Source organism: Phoenix dactylifera, chromosome 11, assembly GCF_009389715.1.
Source record: "Phoenix dactylifera cultivar Barhee BC4 chromosome 11, palm_55x_up_171113_PBpolish2nd_filt_p, whole genome shotgun sequence".
In the NCBI taxonomy this organism is placed as follows: Eukaryota; Viridiplantae; Streptophyta; class Magnoliopsida; order Arecales; family Arecaceae; genus Phoenix; species Phoenix dactylifera.
In genome coordinates, this window is record NC_052402.1 from 11,189,706 (window position 1) to 11,208,722 (window position 19,017).

At 38.3% G+C, this 19,017-nt stretch overlaps 1 protein-coding gene across 1 annotated transcript; it reads left to right on the forward strand.

The window, feature by feature from the left end:
* The first annotated feature begins 16,892 nt into the window (after positions 1–16,892).
* Positions 16,893–18,647, forward strand: LOC103713230 (probable 3-hydroxyisobutyrate dehydrogenase-like 3, mitochondrial). Its single transcript, XM_008800086.4, has one exon. It carries the CDS (start codon positions 17,465–17,467, stop codon positions 18,395–18,397), a length of 933 nt encoding a protein of 310 aa, XP_008798308.2. The 5' UTR covers positions 16,893–17,464; the 3' UTR covers positions 18,398–18,647.
* Positions 18,648–19,017: the final 370 nt, after the last annotated feature.

Here is a 19,017-nt window from a genome sequence, read left to right on the forward strand (position 1 = left end):
GTTGCCCATCACCAGCCTGGTCCTTTCATTTGAGAGTTAAAGGGATGCAAACCAGCTAGGATAAGGTTGGTTGGCAAAATTTGCTAAGTAACCTAATTTAATTATTTTTTGGAGATAGCGCCACTTCAAGACTCAAACCTTGGATCCTCTGTTTGTAAGAGAATGGGTAAAACCAATGGGTCATTATTTTTAATCATCATCATGAAATTGAACTACACATTAAACATCAAAATTTTGTTAAAAGATTTAATGATTCCAAATTCAATGACACGTCATCTAAATCAAAGATCAATACGTGACATGAAAATTTACTTCTAATATTTTCTAGAAATCAAAGATTACATGTTTTTGTGGTTTTTCAATTTATGCATTAATTTAAGTGGATATAAAAATAATTAGTTTTCATGGCATGATATAACATTTAGGTATGATCATCTATACATAAAAAATATAACGAATTGCAATCTATAAATTTTTAAGTATGGATAGAACATGATCAATAATTTGGACTTTTCAAGTTGTAAACGTTCTCATATGTTTTGGTACATTACAACAACTAAAACCATTTACCTTTTGCACCTATTTGATGCAAGTAGGAAACCACTTAAATATACGGCGTTTAGATTTTAAATATCTTTAAAGTGCAGATATACATTGCAAATATCCAAATTTCCAATTGTGAAAATCTATCATTGATATCTAATATATAATTTAAACAATCTAAAAGTAATGATAATAATAATAATAATAATAGCGGCAACAGCAGCAGTACCAACTTTTGAATATAGATATCATCAATATTATAGGATGAAAATAAGGCCAATATCATATCATGCATGCAAAGATAGCCTCCTTAAAATAATTTTGCTGTTTTAACACTATGCCGGTCATAGCCAATAATTAGATAGGACTTAGAAGGTTGATCCTTGGATTCATGTTGAATCGCCAAAGGAATAAAGCCGCAGAAAGACCCAATATAGCTTGAAAGGAAACCTTGACAGGACCTTCAACCTAGAAATTTTGAATGGAAAGATCTACAAAGAGCACCCCCAATAAAGTGGCACCCCCAACATGACTTTGAACAAAATGTTATGAATAATATATATATATATATATATACATACCTTGGTCCATAGTCCAGTATCCATAGTCATGAAATGTTCCAACGAACCTCGCACAAGAACACATGGGTGGACCATCAAAGTTCTACAAGACTAGCTTTAGCTATCCATCAATAAAATTATTCCAACTTCACCATCCTTCAGGACTCAGCCTTTGAACAAGTAATCCCCTCACATGGCGAATATAAGAAGGTGATTCTCGAATTGATAAGTGGCCAAATATTTTGCAATCCATAAGACTAATGACCTGACTTCCTTTCTTTCAATCCCGATGACACACATTTGACATGCGAACCTAAGATAGGGACAGGGTCCCGCCGACTTGGTCCTCGTAGGTATTGCTCTACCATTACATTGGCGTACACCTAGATTCTTTATTATTTTACTGTTATTCCCACCGATAAAACTACGATAATTAGACTAATAAGAATGGTGACAAACATATCCTTAAGGTAATCTTTCTTCTAAAAAAAATTTTCCATCAGGCCACGCACGTATATAGAAAAACAAACGGTACTGTCGATTGGATTGCTTTCTATATGCCTCAGTGTCGGAGTTCTTAATATCTTGTTTTCCGATTTTATTGGCCGTATCCATATCCATCTGGCTGTACCAAAAAAAAAAAAATCAATCTGTTTAAATATTTTCTTCATTTCCTTAAAAAAAAAAAAGAGTTATTGGAATGCGCATGCAGCCCACAAATTTTGGAATTCTGAGGAAAGTGGGTAGATAGATTATTACATTGTTTACCAATGGAACAAGGTGCATGAACTCAAAGTGCCATATAAGTCTAGCTAGACTTCTCAGCTGAAGTCCCCATACTGAATCCAAGAAAGCAATTAAGTTTTGTTGTTCTTTACTTAATAAATCCCTCCATGGTTGGACCCAGTCAAGCTTCAAATATATGTTACACTCCTTGGCTTTTCACTTCCTTTCCTGGCTGTCCCACCACATCCCTTTTGCAGCACGTTGCTGACGTCTGATTTCTTAATCGTTACAACGACAACATATTAAACTGAGGTTATAGCCATCATGGAATCATGAATATGAATATATAATTGCCATAGTTGACTCAATCTAATTTTCCAACCAGACCAAGTCGAGTTCAGCTAAGACCACCTATCATGGATGTATGTCATTGTTTCCAAAGGGTTCGGTTACTCCTTTATCAAAAAATTTCCATTAGAGAGAAGGAAAGTTGTCCATAGCCCTATTGGCAAGCTATAGAGAGAGAGGTGGGGTACTTAGACTTGGTCATCTGACTAAGAGACTTCTTAGTAGAATTTCTATCATCCATCTTTGGTATTGGCATAAAAAGAAGCAAGTGCCTTAGGGCTCGTTTGGTTCGCAGGAAGCATTTTCCTTCCTAGGAATATGATTCCTGGAAAACAAATTCCTAGGAAGAGGATGCCTAGGAAAGTAATTTTGGCATGTTTGATTGACCATGGGAAAGTGACAAATTTCCAAGGTACTTATGTTTGGTTGGCCATCCACTTTCCTAGGAAAGTTATATATAATTCCTATTATGCCCTTAATAAAAATTAGGTTTTTAATGCCTCTTTAATGCTTTTTTAATGCTGAAAGGACTTTTTGGGAAAAAGTAAAAATGGAGTGATTCCCACCTCATGGGAAAGTAACTTTCCCATGTTTCTCATGGGAAAGACTTTCCCATGAAATGTGGGAATCACATTCCCATGGGAATATAACTTTCCCTTCTCTCTCCTTTGAAAACTCCAACCAAACAAGAGGCATCTCATTACTTTTCCGTTGACCACACTTTCCCCCCTTCTTTTCCCGCGAACCAAACGAGCCCTTAGTGGTTTTGGAAATTTTGGACTTTGATGCCACACCTAGAAAAGAGAGCAAGGAAAGGAGGTCTCATCTCTTTTTATCATTCAGACCCAAGAAAAGGAGAAAAAAAAGTTTGTCTTGTGGTCATATAATGGACCGAAGCTTCCAAAGACCCAACTTAGGCCAGGCTAGCCGGGTCAAGACATAACCCTTGCTAAGGGTTAAATTATTTCCGGTACTGCATGCACCACGTAGCTGTGCATGCTGGTAATCACAATCGTTATATCTTAATGTACTGCTACAGAAATGAGCGGTTGAGATAGATGCAAGGAATAGTATTTTCTCGCAACCTGCCAAGGTTATGCGCGATCACTGAGTAGATACCTTTCTCCATCAGTGCCTCTAAGACCAATAGGAATTGGAAGCTTAGAGCCAGGGTTCTACATCGCGTGCTCCATATAAAAACTTTAGTAGTTTCATAAGATTCGGTAGTCCATTGATAATTGCGCATGCTTCCATTATAGGTGTCAAAGATCGTTAAAAGTATCTGTTAGATTTATGGAGCAGGTGTCGTCATTCCCAATATATTTTCTTTTGACTTTCCACTTGTTATCGTTGGAATTTGAAGGAGTATTTTAAGTTGAAGGATCTTCACACAAAAGTCCAACCCAAAGTGATTTCAGACCACCATCCGAGTACCCAGTGATTACAAAGAAACGAGCAGGCTGAAACTAATTGATCCCCACATCGGCACACAAGCTCAAGCTAAGACTGCCCCCCTGCCCACTGTTGTTAATTTCCTGCACCTTAAAAAAAAAAGAAAAGAAAAAGAAAAATGGAACTGGCTCAAGCACTGAATCCTCTTTTCCAATCCGTCTACAGAGATTAGCCGCCTCTTCCCTGTTGAGGTTTCTAACTTATGTTGAATAGACGTTATTAAACCAATCTTTGGCAGAATAACTTGAAAGGCATCCCTTAAGGTTTATCTAGATTTGAAAGGATCCAAAGGAATAGGAAAAGGTTTAATATAGATAGTCACGTTCATTTGTTAAGGCATAATTGAAATACCAAGTGCCCTGCCTTCATATTTGAACACAACAAGATGAAACGAACTCATCTTCAAACTCCATTCAATTAAAACTTGCTCCTTGAATATGAAATCATCTTCAATTACCTCGGCTTTTTCCATGAAAGTCCTTTCTCCTCTTTCCACCTTGTTTCATTTGAGATGAATTGTTAGTCCAATTATATTCCAGATCTTATTCCATTCAAATCTACAATGAATATGTTTCGATGTAATACTTTCTTGATCTAATTATGTCAATATTAGTCAATGAAGAAAGTATCCATTCCATTTAACTAGATAGTGATATATTGTTATGCCAAACTAAAATCCAATAGGGCAAGCACCAGATAAAGAAATGTGAGGTACATTATTTTCTTTAGTTCGCATCCTAAAGAAGAAACATAGATATCAAAAACTTCTCTTACTAACAGAGTTGTCAGTTTCGTGATTACAAAAAAATTGTGCCATCTCCTTTTTTTTCCTTGGTTTCAAAATATATTTTTTACATGTACACACTACATGATCAGGTGATACATACCAAGCAATTTAACCATTTACTAAGTTAATATGTACCTCTATATAAATTGATGCACAGTTTTCAGACATGATGTTCACCGGTATACAATATACGACCAAGTAATACACACTTAGCAAATTAGTCACCTAATAACCTAAAATACATCTCCAAACAAATAGATATATATTTTTTTAAAATATCATATTTATTAGTACATACTACATGGCCAGATGATGTACACTCATTGACTTCTTAAAATATACCGTAATCTTTGTTACACTTACAATAATGATCCAATACACAACTCTAAGTAAATCGATATATAGTTCTCAGAATATACTATTTATCGGTATACACGACATAGCTAAGTGATACACATAAGCAAATTAGTCATATAGTAAGTCAAAACATACTTTTAAGTAAATCGATAGACAGTTTACAGAACATAATGTTCATCGGTACTAACACACAGTACACATTTTCTTAGCTTTGTCTAATTTGCTAAGTGTGCATTATCTGATCGTGTATTGTATATTAGTAAAAACAATATTCTAAAAATTACATATCAATTTATCTGAAAATGTCTATTGATTTGCTAGATAATTAATTTGTCTGATGTGCATCAACTGACTATGTAACGCATACTCATAAAAATATATTTTGAAAATGAGGGAGGAAGAAAATGCTAACAACTTTAGAGATATTTTTGACTTTTTGATATTTTTTTAAGATGAAAACTAGAGGAAATATAATCAAATAGAAAGTTGGCCTTGTATTTCCTTCTCCGACGGCGCCAGCCCCGTATGATTTTGCCTCTCTTGTTGCGCGTGCACAGAGTTGCGTCCGTCTCGGCTTGCTGGGAAAAGAGACAGCCTTATTTTTTTCCGCGTTTGATTGAGAGTCCCCAAAGCGTACAAACTGTCCGTCTTTCCCGTGACGGGTCCCGGGTTAGGAGGTAGTCTCCATCAACTTATATATATATATATAGATGGACGTTGCTTGGGGGGGAAAAAGTGAAGATTTTTTCTTGTTTTCCACAGGAGCCGTGGGCCTGAAGCATACATTGCTGGTCCCTGGAAAGGAGGAAGGTAAATATGATGATGCCCTCTTGGAAACCAAGTGCTGTCTTTTTAACTGGAAAAAAAAAACAATAATAATAATAATAATGTCGAGACAGAAAAGGGGCTACATTTTCAAGAGCAAGCAGGTAAAAGAAAGAAAATATAGATATGGTGATGATCATCCTCTTATCCGAGAGACTCGCAGGATGGCTCAGTTGATGGACGGTTTTCAGGCTAATCACGTGTTTAGAAAGGCGAATAAGGCCGCAGACTGAGAGTAGCCTCTTTTTGTGGACATCTGCATCAGATGCTCTTACTTCTTTGTTGTTATTATTTTTCCGTGATTTAGCTGGTTGTACTCATATTAGACTTATATGAATGAGTAATCCTTATTACCAAAAAAAAAAAGAGGAAATACAGAGGAAGAGGATGATGCGAAAACTAGAGAACACCATTCTCAGCTAAGAAAATTTGGTTGATGCCTAAAATAACTTTACCTAGTTAGGTTGTAGGGTCATATTGAGCATGTCAATAACCTTCTTTTATGCACATGATAAGGCTATTAGTACGAGCTATTCTTACTCCATTCATTTCTTTGGTCACCGTCCTGCTTTGTTATTTGAAGCAACTTTATTTGATTGCTGATAAGTTTATTCGGATGGTCAAAAGGGATAATACTCATATGAGCTAAATTATACTTTCCTTTACGAGGAAAGAATTTTCTCAACCTACTATATTCGAATCTCCCAAAAAGATTTTTTTAAAAAAATTGAAAGTAGGATTCAGTTTTTTTTGCTTTCATTAATGATCCAATAACCGGGTTATATAGCCTCTGTTTACGCTAGTAAGGTCCGTCTTTTCATAATTTAGATCAGATTTTTCTCGTAGTTCAAATAAAACTAGTTTTTCCAAAATGGACATGGCTAGTAGAAATAAGCATAAAAAGCTAAAATCTTACATGATGTAGATCTAGATTTCTACATCGGCTTTACCTTCAACCACTTTGCCTAATTCTATCTATATTAGAGAATACGTTCGATCAAAATATTTTCCCAAAGCAATTAATTTGATCGACTCATTTTAGAACTTCAATGATAAAATTTAGATCTGATAGCTCCGTACATCACAACCTTTAGGGGATGTTGTATGGCCCTTGAGAACCCGTGCGATTTGTGTTAAATCCTACATCGGCTATGCACCAGATGATCCTGGGTACTTATATAGGACCAAGAAGCTCAAATATTTGTTTAGATAGTTTTTTATAGGTGAGATCCCTAGTTATTATAAATGATATCAGATCAAATCTAGCCCACGACCCATATGGATTAAGGCACACTATAACACGAACCCATTTTGATTGACCATGAACTGATTATGATGTTTGTGATTAGATTTAAATAGATTACACCCTCAACCTACTGATGTTGTTAAGGCTTAAATGGATGGAGCATGTGAGAATCCATATAGATGTATATTTAGTCTCACATTAGTTATACACTAGATAGATCTTTAGTACTTATACAGAACCAAGAAACCTAAATAACATCTTCTCGACTAGTCTTTTTGGATGAGATCTTGAGTTGTTATATGGCCAAGTATAGCCATCAAAAATTTGGCATGATATTTGGCTTTACAATATGGCAAATCTTGCTCGAAAACCCATCCAACCTTATTTATAGTGGTCAAAGTGGTCCACACTGAGTTTGATGATCTTTATATATCATACGTAGATTATTTGAATAAATTTTGATACATCATCATTTTCTTTTATATCTGAAAGTTATTTTAGATATATAATACACTATTATTTATTAAGATGAACTTTAGTTATCTATTCCTCGTAATTTAAAATTCAATAATAAAGCATCCAAATCAAAGATTCGTACTATTAATCAAATATCTGTAAACAAAAAAATATATTCTGATAGTTTCTAAACTATACTTCATATAATATATATATATATATATATATATATATATATATATATATATATATATATATATATTATTGAACAGTAAAAATCGCATATTTTGGTTGTCTAACCTATAAATCATCCATACATAAAATTAATTATTTTTTATTATGTCGGTGTACTAACATGCATGACAAGCATTTAAATCTACCTCATTAATCATGATTTATACAGATTAAAACATATATAGATTGAAAGTCAATGGACTTTAATGCTTAGATTATAATAAAAAATTTGTCTTATATCATTTTTTAAATGCCGATTCTTGCGCGTACTTGATACATAGGTTAAAGAGCATTAAAGCATGTGATTTTTGACTTGTAAACATCTACAATGATGTAGATCTTCATTTTGTATTTTTATTTAATCTTTTAAAGAAAAAAATGAGGCAAAATCTTCCATCATAATTAATTAAACAAGTAGCAATAAGTGTGAGGCAAAGAGTATCATGGACTAAATTAAGAGCACTAGCCATTAATTGTATCAAGGTTGTGAGAAGAGCATATAATGCGAGCATGGCCCGCTATCTTAAATTGCATGGAAGAAGGAGATGATGAAGGCTAAAGTTGAAGAAAGAAGACAAATACATGTTGTACCATTTATGGTCCATCCCAAGTGGTACCTAATAGCACAGGCTAGTGGCCGGGGATGTGGGCACTCAAAATTTGAAAAGGGCCACACAAGTACCACACTAGAGAAGCCAAAATCAAATTATACTTTGAGATGATTTGTTCCTCCTAAGATATGACATGTTTTGGACAAACTACTATATAACATAACTTTGTTTTGGAATTTCTATTGTAGACAATTTCAAAGTCACATTTTTTCCCTTTTTTTTTCATTTTAAAACCTTTGCTTGCTAATAATCAAACACCTTCTAAAGGATCTCGAATTTTAATATTTACAAGAAAGAATAAATCGTGATTTTGATACTAAAAGCCTCCAAAATATCATGTTTCATAAATTCATCTCAGGCCAGAGTAGGCTCCATGACGGAGTCAGCCGGAACCCAGACCAAGGTTAAATTATGTGGGCCAATCAAAAGCCCACAAATTAAGTAGGCCTGGACCGGTCCAGTCCGACCGGCCCAAAGTGCACCTTTGGACGAGCACTTCGAGCCCGTTTCATCACTCTACGTCATAGTTGCCTTGTCTTGTGGACCGTTGAAAGACGCACACCGGCTGTTCGATAAATTTCCCCAACCAACAGTCAATCTTGGAACACCGCCATTTTAACGAAACGCTGCCATTTTGCAAGTCTGATTCCTGTTTCTCTCATGATGGAAGGATTAATGCGCTTATATCTTGTGATGATGATTGAGTATGTGGATGCAGTCTCTGATAGCTCAGGGAAAAAGCCAAAAAAAGAGAGCCTCTTACAAACAAGTACCTGGCAAATCTTGAAAGTTGTTTCATATTCTTAAGTTGAAAAAGAACACTACTTTTGCTTGGTTTTCTATCAATATGTTGAAGATGTGTATGAAGTGCTTTGCGGGGAATCTTTTAACGTGCTACCTAAATTAGAAGTAGGATTACATTTATATTATAATACACGATGCTTGTCACCAAGTTCTTAATATTTGTTGCTCTTCCACCTTCTGCTCAAAAGGTTTTTTTTTAAAAAAAAAATATGCTAATTGAGTTAATCGAGAACCAAACATTCTGTGGAATGCTAGTTGCTTTAACTTGTCTTTGCATGTTTATGGGGCGTTCTGGAAAAAGATTTTATGGTTTCATATCTGGTATAAAACATGATAGCGAGTGGAAACTATTATTGTGATCAAAAGGAAAAAAAGAGTGAAACTATTGCTAGAACATGCATTCGTTTGTCTAGTGCATGCATCCTCGATCAAGATGAGTTTTCCAAAGAAGTTGGCAGAGTCTTGGAGCTGCGTAATTTGAACTGTAAGTGGTTCTCTAATGGTTGGACTAGAAACAGAACCTAATGCTAAGGCAGCATCTTAGAACGCACTGCCGAAATGCATTTGGCTTTTACGAAAGTAGAAGCACGAGAGTTGACAGGACACCATTCCAGTCTAGTCTGTACACATCAACATATAGATTGGCCTTGAAGATTTGACAATTGCTGTCCTTCTGGAACGCTATCTTCAGAGATTCAGGTGATATTTTATTCGATTGTAGGCGGCGTGCCTCTCAAAAGCAATGATGTTATGATGACCATCCATATCTTAATGTTATTTGAGTTGTCTACCATTGTTAAATTGGTTGATCATGTATATTTTATTCATTTCTAATCTGTTGTTATTGACTGCCATTTCTAACTTCTTCTTTTTCATCTCACTTCAATAGTTTCTGACAGCTGGTTCTTTTACTCTGGCTTGGAGAAATGCCACACTTGACTCCTCAATTAAATTTTCTAGCACAGTAAATCTGTGAAGAACCCATGATGAAAAATAATCATCATTCATTAATCTTTATAATGTTACCTTTTCAGTCTAGTTTATCTTCTTTGCCTCTCTAGAGGCTCATTTTGGGAGTAGAATCATAGTTTTGCTATCCCCATGCAAAACATTGGTTTCCACAGTGACCCTTTAATGATGCAAACACAATCATGAGACTTCTTCTTGTCTTAGAAATGCTCATGGATGAAAAGCAAAACCAACAAGTTATTTGATTGTCATTTAAATAAGCTTGAAGTGTTTAGAAACTAAAGATAACATCTGTATGGAATTTGGAAAGCAATAGTTTGGACTCACCTGATTTTGGCTGTCATAGGACTGGGACAAAAGATTTGGTCACCAAGTTTTGCATTTGATGCGACACTATAAAGCTCTCACTCATGTTTCTTTTAAATCACTATAAGGAACGCAATCTTCATATTCATTTTATAACTTTAGCTTATAACTAACAATACTGCCAATATCATATGTGTGTGCAAGTGTATACACATACATTAATCCTTGTAATAGAATTCAATAGACTACACCAATTTCAATGACTATATTTTCATCAATTTCACTGGCTCTTAACTGAAACAAGCCTTTATAGATCATCCTTTTTTTAGGCATTTTATATAAACACTCTATTCATTTATTGTCTACTGACCCCTAAAAAATACCTCTAGTGTGTCCTCCATAAATTTAAAGAACTTACATTAGCTTCCAGCCCTTTTATATATTGTATATGTTATATTGATTCATTACAAGAATTCTAAAGGAGTGGATAGCTTGATAGTATAACTCCCTGCACAACTGTGAAAATAAAATAAAATTACAGTGCTTAATGTGGCTTTCATATTCCCTATAACCTTTTTTCCTAGGAAACATATTCTTATATCTTCTGAAACGCAAGCACCTCCTCAACTCTATCAGACCTAAAATGTCCGAGTCCCTATTCCAGTTATTTTCAATTTCATGTTCCCACCAAGAATCTTCATGCATGCAACAGCAACCATTGATCGGCACTCATCCAAGCCATGCTTGTGAGCCATGATAGGTGAACAAATCCACTGTTCATCAATGAAAAAAATACAAGACAATTTCCAATATGATTAATTTTACAAAGTGGAAATTTTCCCTCAGTTTTAGGTGTCTGCAATACCGATTTAAAGGCTGGTTGCCGGAAGACCAAGGTCTTCCAGAATCTAGAGTTAGGGGAAAGATGAGACAAACAGAATCACCTCATCCTTTCTCTTACTGTCCGGAGGGTGGCCACCTCCAATGAATTGTAGTTGCGGAACTTTTTGTCCTTTAAGGAGGCTTTTGTTCATGAAGGAAAGAAATCTTCTGCGTTCACGATTCTTGACACGTTTATTGCCTTCACAGAAGTAGGGTTCATCAAGGATTTAGGTAGCCATTAATGGGGACCGCAAGCAATAGATTAATGGTGATTGTTGGGCCGCCATTCAATTCCCCTGTCCTGATCCTCCTCCGGTGTGTTATGCTAATATCCTGCTTCACGTGGCGATTGGTGCAACACAACGGTGGCTGTCAGATCAGATCCGCGGTCCCACGTCCATTATTCGACTGTTGGTTGCTGTCGGTCGCCATAAGTGCAGCATAACTGGGGGCCCCCCGGAGCTCCCTATCTTCCTGATCTTTTTTTAGGAACTTTTTGACCTAGGGATGATAAAATATGACTGGATTCATCAATCTGATCCATATTCAATCTGGCATAAGTAGATTTAGATTTGAGTTAAATAGATTTGGACCATAGATAGATTAATCTATTTAACTTGTTTATTATTAAAATTAGATTTGAATTTCAGATATCTAACCTATTCAACCTATTTAATATTTAGGCTGGATTGGATGAGATAACCCATTTAATTCATTTCACTCATTTCATATCCATTTAATTTATTTAAAACTTACTTGATATATTTCTGTCATGTTTAATCTGATTCATTTAACCTGTTTAACTATTTAAATTAATTTAACTTATTTAATCTTACTTGACTTACTTAATAAATAGATTAAGCAGATCGGATCGAATTACCTGTTTAATAAACAGGTTAGATTTAGATATGAATTTTTGATCTAAATTCAAATTTGGATTTGAATAGATGAATTTTTGATCCGATTCGGCCTGATTATCGCCACTAATTTAACCATTTGAAATGTTGGCATTTAAACCATTATTGCTAGCTGTGTGTATAGACTCCACGTGAGGAACCAATGCACCGTACCATACATAAAAGGGTTGAAGAGCTATTATAATCCGCTAAAATTGTAGGGCTTTCTGTAAAGGTGGTGATTTTAGGAACTAAAAAAGAGAAACCCTACGATCAAAGAAAATGAGTAGCTCTAAGAGAAGGAACTCATCCGGCTTGGGTTTTGTAAGCAGAGAACTAGCACACTGATATGAGTTGAATCGGTTAAATAGGCAGGCTTCTCATTAGTTCCCTTTTAAAAAATGAGGCAATTAAGAGTTGACTTAATACATAAGACATAACAAATAAATAAATAAATTGGGTTTTGTTTGCATGTATATATGTCTATGTGTATATACGCCTTTATATATTTATGTCTGTATGTGTGTACCAAAATGACTAAGTCATGAACTAGAAGGAATATGGTGATTAAGAGGAAATATTTAAGAGGGCTATATAGTGAGAGATTATCCCTACACTACATGCACCATATGGCATTGCAGCACGCCACCGATCACAATTGCTCGTTTTTGTAGGCCTCATTCATGAAACATGTATTTCGGTGCACCGCTACAGAAAACAAGCGGTTGTGATTGGTGGTGTGGACGGTCACATGGTCCATGCAGTGTAGAGAAAAATATTACCCCATAAAGGAAAATGTGGTAGCCTATGCATTACATTTCTGCAAGCGCTTTAGCTTCAACCAATAATCAGCTCAGCACCAGCTGGTTAGTTTCCAATTTTCTTTCTTAGATCTGTCTTTCCTCCAAAAGGCATCTTGTATTAGCTAACCAAGGTTCGAGCTGACTTTGGGGAAAACTATATGACTTGGGCCCTGTTTGGAAAAGTTGTTGGCAGTAGAGCTTTGGAAATAGAGCTCTTGAAAGTAGAGTTTTCTAAAGTATGCTTTTATAAAAAGTTGTTTGATGTTTGGTAATTACGTTTTTAAAGTGCTATGGTACTTTAATATGTGTTTGGTAAACAAACTAAGAAAATACTTTCGATATGATAAAATGACCATAAAGAACATTGCATAGTATTATACAACAGAGCATAATAAAATATAATATGTATTAATACATAAATATATGATATAGTATAATATTACTATAATTTAATATAATATTATTATAATATAGTAATATAATCTTGTATACTATAGCATAGTAATTTAATATAATATTAAATTATTTAACATAACATATCAATGTATTCTGATATAATGTAATATAATATTATATTTATAGTATAATACAATAACAAAGGTATAAAATACTATAATTATTAGTGTAAATTAATTTTTCATAATATAATATAATATTAAATTATTTAACAAACATATTAATGTATTATGATATAGTGTAATATAATATTATATTTATAGTATAATACAATAATAAAGGTATAAAATATTATAATTATTAGTGTAAATTAATTTTTCATACTTTTGCAGATTTTTAGAATTATAAAGGGATATTTTGTATAATTGTTATATTTTATCATGGGTATTTTGGTCAAAAAAATAGTTTTTCAATGGGGCCTAAAAGTACTTTTTCGGAAAGCTCCAAAATTAAGCTTCTTCTAAAAAGCTGTTTTTAGTTTTCTGGAAAAACTAAAACAGCTTTCCAAAATTTTTACCAAACACTTGTATTTCATCTAAAATATTTTTGGAGGGCTAGAAAATGCTGTTTGGCCCTCCAAAAGCTTCCCAAATGGGCCTTGGTTGTCATTTGCCAAAACCGAGTTTGCTTTTCTTTCTGATGCAGTAAAACGGAGTTTGGATTCCTAAAGCATTCGAGGGCAAAGAAGGTGGACTCCCATGATTATGTTTGCATGTTTTGAGGGGCATAATGGAAGCCAATGTCTTGCACGGGGATAACAAACACAATGAGTATGCCCCCTAAATGGGTCTCAATAAAGGTCAAAAATATTAACGTAAGCTATGGAGTTTATATATTAATCAAACCCCCATGCTTTAGATGACCTTGGTAGGTGTTCAAGGCATCCATAACTGGATTATAGGCAAATGCCAGGGGACCAGGCCATTTGTACGACTTAGAGAGAGTCACCATTGGATCCACAGATGGTCGCCTGCCAAATTTTTTGGCGAGGACGGCAAGGTCCCATGCTTTTAAAAGCAGTCTTGGGTAATTAAAGAGCCTCTTATTCAGTATCCATTGTTAAATACAAATGGTGTTGTTGCGGGGACGGCGCTTTGGCCGGAGCCTCGCGCAACAGCATAGCCCATATTAAGCTAGCAGAGAAAGCGGACCACGTTTCTCCCGAGGTATTGTCCACTTTGGACGCTCCGGCCCGCACGTCCAGCGCTGACGGGGGGAGACTGGTGCCCTCACGGGTTTGCCCTTCAAAAGGCGCCTCGAGAGGAAAGGATTTCCACCCCCCTTAAGGCATGGAACCTTTCCGCTACTAGCCGATGTGGGACTAAATTCAAGGCCCCCTCCCCTCCCCACAACATAGCCCCCCAGCGGGAAGGTTCCTTACCGGTTTTTAACGCCGGGGGCCCCCACAGTCCTGAAGGGTAGTCAATGGAGGGAGGAGGCGCCCCTACCTGGCGCGCCATCTGTTGCGGGGACGGCGCTTTGGCCGGAACCTCGCGCAACAGTATAGCCCACATTAAGTTAGCAGAGAAAGAGGACCACGTTCCTCCCAAGGTATTGTCCGCTTTGGGCGCTCCGGCCCGCGCGTCCAACGTTGACGGTGGGAGACTGGTGCCCTCACGGGTTTGCCCTTCAAAAGACGCTTCGAGAGGAAAGGAATTCCACCCCCCATTTAAGGCATGAAACCTTTCCGCTACTAGCCGATGTGGGACTAAATTCAAGACCCCTCCCCTCCCCACAACAGGTGTCATTAGACATCAGACACGGACACGCAGACATGAGTATATTTTTCAACTTTCGATGGTTCTTCCAAAGAATCCATCCCAAGTTGTCACCAAGCTGTGATAGATCATAAATTTAGCTTTTTTCTTAACGAATCCGAAATCTAGCATGACATCTAAGCCTTTTCCATAAAACTAAATGGCTTCTCATGGCCAACATTATTAGTTCAGACTTGTGAATGCCTCTTGGATCTTCTTCATCGACTAAGGAGTCCATGAGCACCCAAAAACACATATTTCAGGTGGGGCCTACGTCCAAGAAGGCTGCATGTGAGACATTGGTCTGCCATTGATGCTGTCTGGTGTTTGGGGCCACTATGTGATGGACTCCACATATACCAATAAGGCCAATCCAGGGGCGCGTGGCTGTAGGTTCTGGTTAGCTGCAGCAGTTTTGCTGGAACCAACGGCTAGAGACAAACAACTTGCCTTGTGATTCTTGAATTGGTCAGCTAAAACTTGGGAAGAAGCAAATGCTATTCCATTTATGACCCATTACTCTGCAGGCATTGCTGTTGCCTTTCCACTCCACCCCTTTGACAAGCCACCAAGAACAGTTGTCTCATGCCTTTGGATTGGTTCTCTACAGCTCTACCCACCAAGCCTGTATAAATTTTCTCATGATCTGAAAGGGAAAAATGCCTCACAGGACAAAGAGAAATGTGAGCAATGTATTATTCTTTGTGTTAAAGAAATGATAGAGGGAGAGGAGCAAAACCATGGGTAGAAAGCAGATTCCCGTACTCACATATTCATCTTTTCTTTGGATTGCAGGGAATACATGAGCTGGTCCAGTGCGGTGAGACATGATTGTCACACCACAAAAGTGTTTCTAGAATATATTTACTTGATTATGTTTGATTATAGTTCTGCCAAATTGGTTGCTAATTTGTTATCTCAATGTCTAAACTTAAAATCGCAATGCCTTGCTCGACATATTTTCAATAATATATCATGAGTAGGAAAAAGTTGAGCCTTTCACTACACGCAATATGGAAATCAAAGATAACATTCGCAACTAATTTAGCTCATATATAACTTCCAACTTGATCTATTCCAGCCACTAATATCAACAACATCAGCAATAATTTTAGTGATCATAATAAATACCATCATGCAATGACACGATCTTGCTTTGAACCGAAACTCTAGAACCAACATATGATGCAAGGGAATTGGTTCTAATTGTCAAGCTGCTTACCTGCCAAGCGTCTGGTTGAGTCACAACTTACCTGCCAAGAACCAACATAATGGCATTTTGGGTAACCAATCAGTGTCCGCCCAATTGTCTCTTTCACTCGATCGTCTCCCAAATGACCAAAATAATCTACCACTTTCTGACCACTTCTATCCATTTCTGACCCATTTGGGATGACCGAAATATCCCCCCTCTACATCCTTGTGGCAAATAAAGAGGAGATAGGCTAGGGAGACCTAGCTTCGTTGATTGAGCACTTACTGGAGACGGGGCGGGAGAAGCAGAGCACCCGCTCGTAGGTGACACACGACGGATGTTGTGGAAGTACCGTGCTTTCCACATCAGGCATGTCTTTCAGGAAGCAAACAAATTTGCTGATTGGGTCGCCTTATTTGTTGTCCATCATTTTGAAAAATTTCTTTGGACCAGCAGACTTTGTTTCTTCTCCTTTGTGCAACTAAGCTAGCTGTGCTCATACGCGATCATTGTGAGCAACTGATGTAAATAAAATAAAATGAGAGAGAGAGAGAGAGACTCTCTCTCCCCTTTCCCTCGGCCAACCCAGAGAAACCGCGTGTAGGCGGAGTTTCTTTCCTCCTACTTTTTTTGCTAGGCTTTTCCTACTACTTTATATACTCTCCCACGACCTCTCCCTCCCCGTCCCTTTCCCTTCCAAATTTGAACCCAAATCTTTCCTCTTTCCTCTTTCCTCTGTCTCCCTACATCTCTTTCTTGCTTAACCAAAACATTCGCATTCATAGCAAACTAACTTTTGGCCCATAATCCTGACCAGCTCTTCTTTTCTGGCCATGGCGACGAAGCGAGGATGGTTCAAGAGGCTGAACAAGGGCTACAGCTGGCCGTGGAAGCTCCGCTTCTCCACCTCCTGGCGGTGGAGGCGCGTCACCCTCCGCTTCTCCTTCTTCGACGACGTCGTCTTCCACGTCCTCTATTTCCTCGAAGCTATCTTTCTCGTCGCTGCCTTCATCTGCTTCTTCCTCTGCTGCGGCTGCCACATCTAATCCTTCCGTTCTCTTTTTCTCTACCTTTCTCTCTTTGTACACGCATGTCCCATCATTCGTTTCTAGACTAAAAGAAAAGAACGATTTTGCCCTTCTCTTCCTTTAAAAGGCGATGACTTTGGAACTACAGGGTGCGTGGATAATTTGGATGCTAGACTCGTGGATTGGGTTCGTTGTATCATATAGGGTTGTATTGTATTGATTGATGGAGAGCGGGGGTTATCCGACACCGATCCGGCCCGGTCTGACTCGTGTTGGCTGGATCGGAACCGGGGTCATGGGCGCCGCCATGGCCGGTCGGATCCAGTCCGCCGGCTACGTCCTCACCGTCTACGCCCGGACCCCTTTCAAGGCCGCCCGCCTCGACAGGTTCGGCGCCCAGATCGTCTCCTCCCCGGCCGACGCCGCCCGGTCCAGCGCCGTCGTCTTCACCATGGTCAGCCACCCCTCCGACGTCCGATCCGCCGTCCTCGACCCCGACTCCGGCGTCCTTTCCACCCTCCCGGCCGGCGGCGTCCTCGTCGACACCACCAGCAGCGACCCGTCCCTCGGTCGCGAGATCGCGGCGGCCGCCCGGTCCAAGGGCTGCTGGGCCATAGACGCGCCCGTCTCCGGCGGGGACGTCGGAGCCCGGGACGGGAAGCTGGCGATCTTCGCCGGAGGCGCTGAGAAGGTGATCGAGTGGCTTTCGCCGCTGTTCGAGATCATGGGAAAGGCGACGCGGATGGGGGAGGCGGGGAGCGGGCAGAGCAGCAAGATAGCCAACCAGATCACCGTGGCGGGGAGTCTTCTTGGTCTCAGCGAGGCGTTGGTGTTCGCCGAGGAGGCGGGGCTGGGGAAGAGAATTTTCTTGGAGTCATTGAGGGGCGGAGCGGCGGCGTCTAGCGTGATGGAGATCTTTGGGGAGAGGATGCTCGACAGGGACTTCAGGCCTGGGGCGTTTGTGGAGTATATGGTGAAGGATTTGGGGATGGGATTGGGACGAGGTGAAGTGGAGGAAGAAGGGGAGAGGGTGGTGTTGCCGGCGGCGGCGCTGTGCGAGCAGTTGTATCTGGGGATGGTGGCCAGTGGAGATAGGGAGATGGGGATTCAAGGACTTCTTACTGCCATTGAGAGGATCAATGGGAAGAAGGGTTAGTCTGCAGAGCTTCATGGAGTATTTGTGAATTGGGATCATGTTTGTGTTTCTTGATGTCATTTTGGTGAGTAACACGAGATCTAATTGAATGTCCTGATGCTTCTATTTTGGTTACGGAATGGTGTGATGAAGTGTTGGAATTTTGTAAATTATGTTTGTGGGCTGCTAATTGTTGTGGTTATCTTAAACGCTTTTTTCTTTGCTGTAGATATTTTTGAAGATGAGTTTGGTAAATCTTCCTTTGCTAGAATTTTGCTGTTGGAGATTGAGGGTGGCTGCTTTAGCATGTATTTCATGGAGCTGAAGTATGCCTTAAATCTCACTTTGATTGATAAAGAGTATGAATTATATAGCACTTGGCATTCCATTTGATTCCTTGGAGGAGGGAGTGCTAGTTTGAGCATTGTGCTCTTACTCTTCAAGCTTGTTCGGAGTTTTGTAGGTGGAGCTATATGCATTTTAAGTTGTCTCGCCTATTTGAATGCCTAAAACTCAAATTGCACATCAAGTTGGGTTGCTTATCTTACTACAATTCAGAAACATCTTATGATACATAGATTAATAATTAACATAGCCACGAAACAAGTAGTTGCTCGAGTTAGAATTAATTACAGATAAAT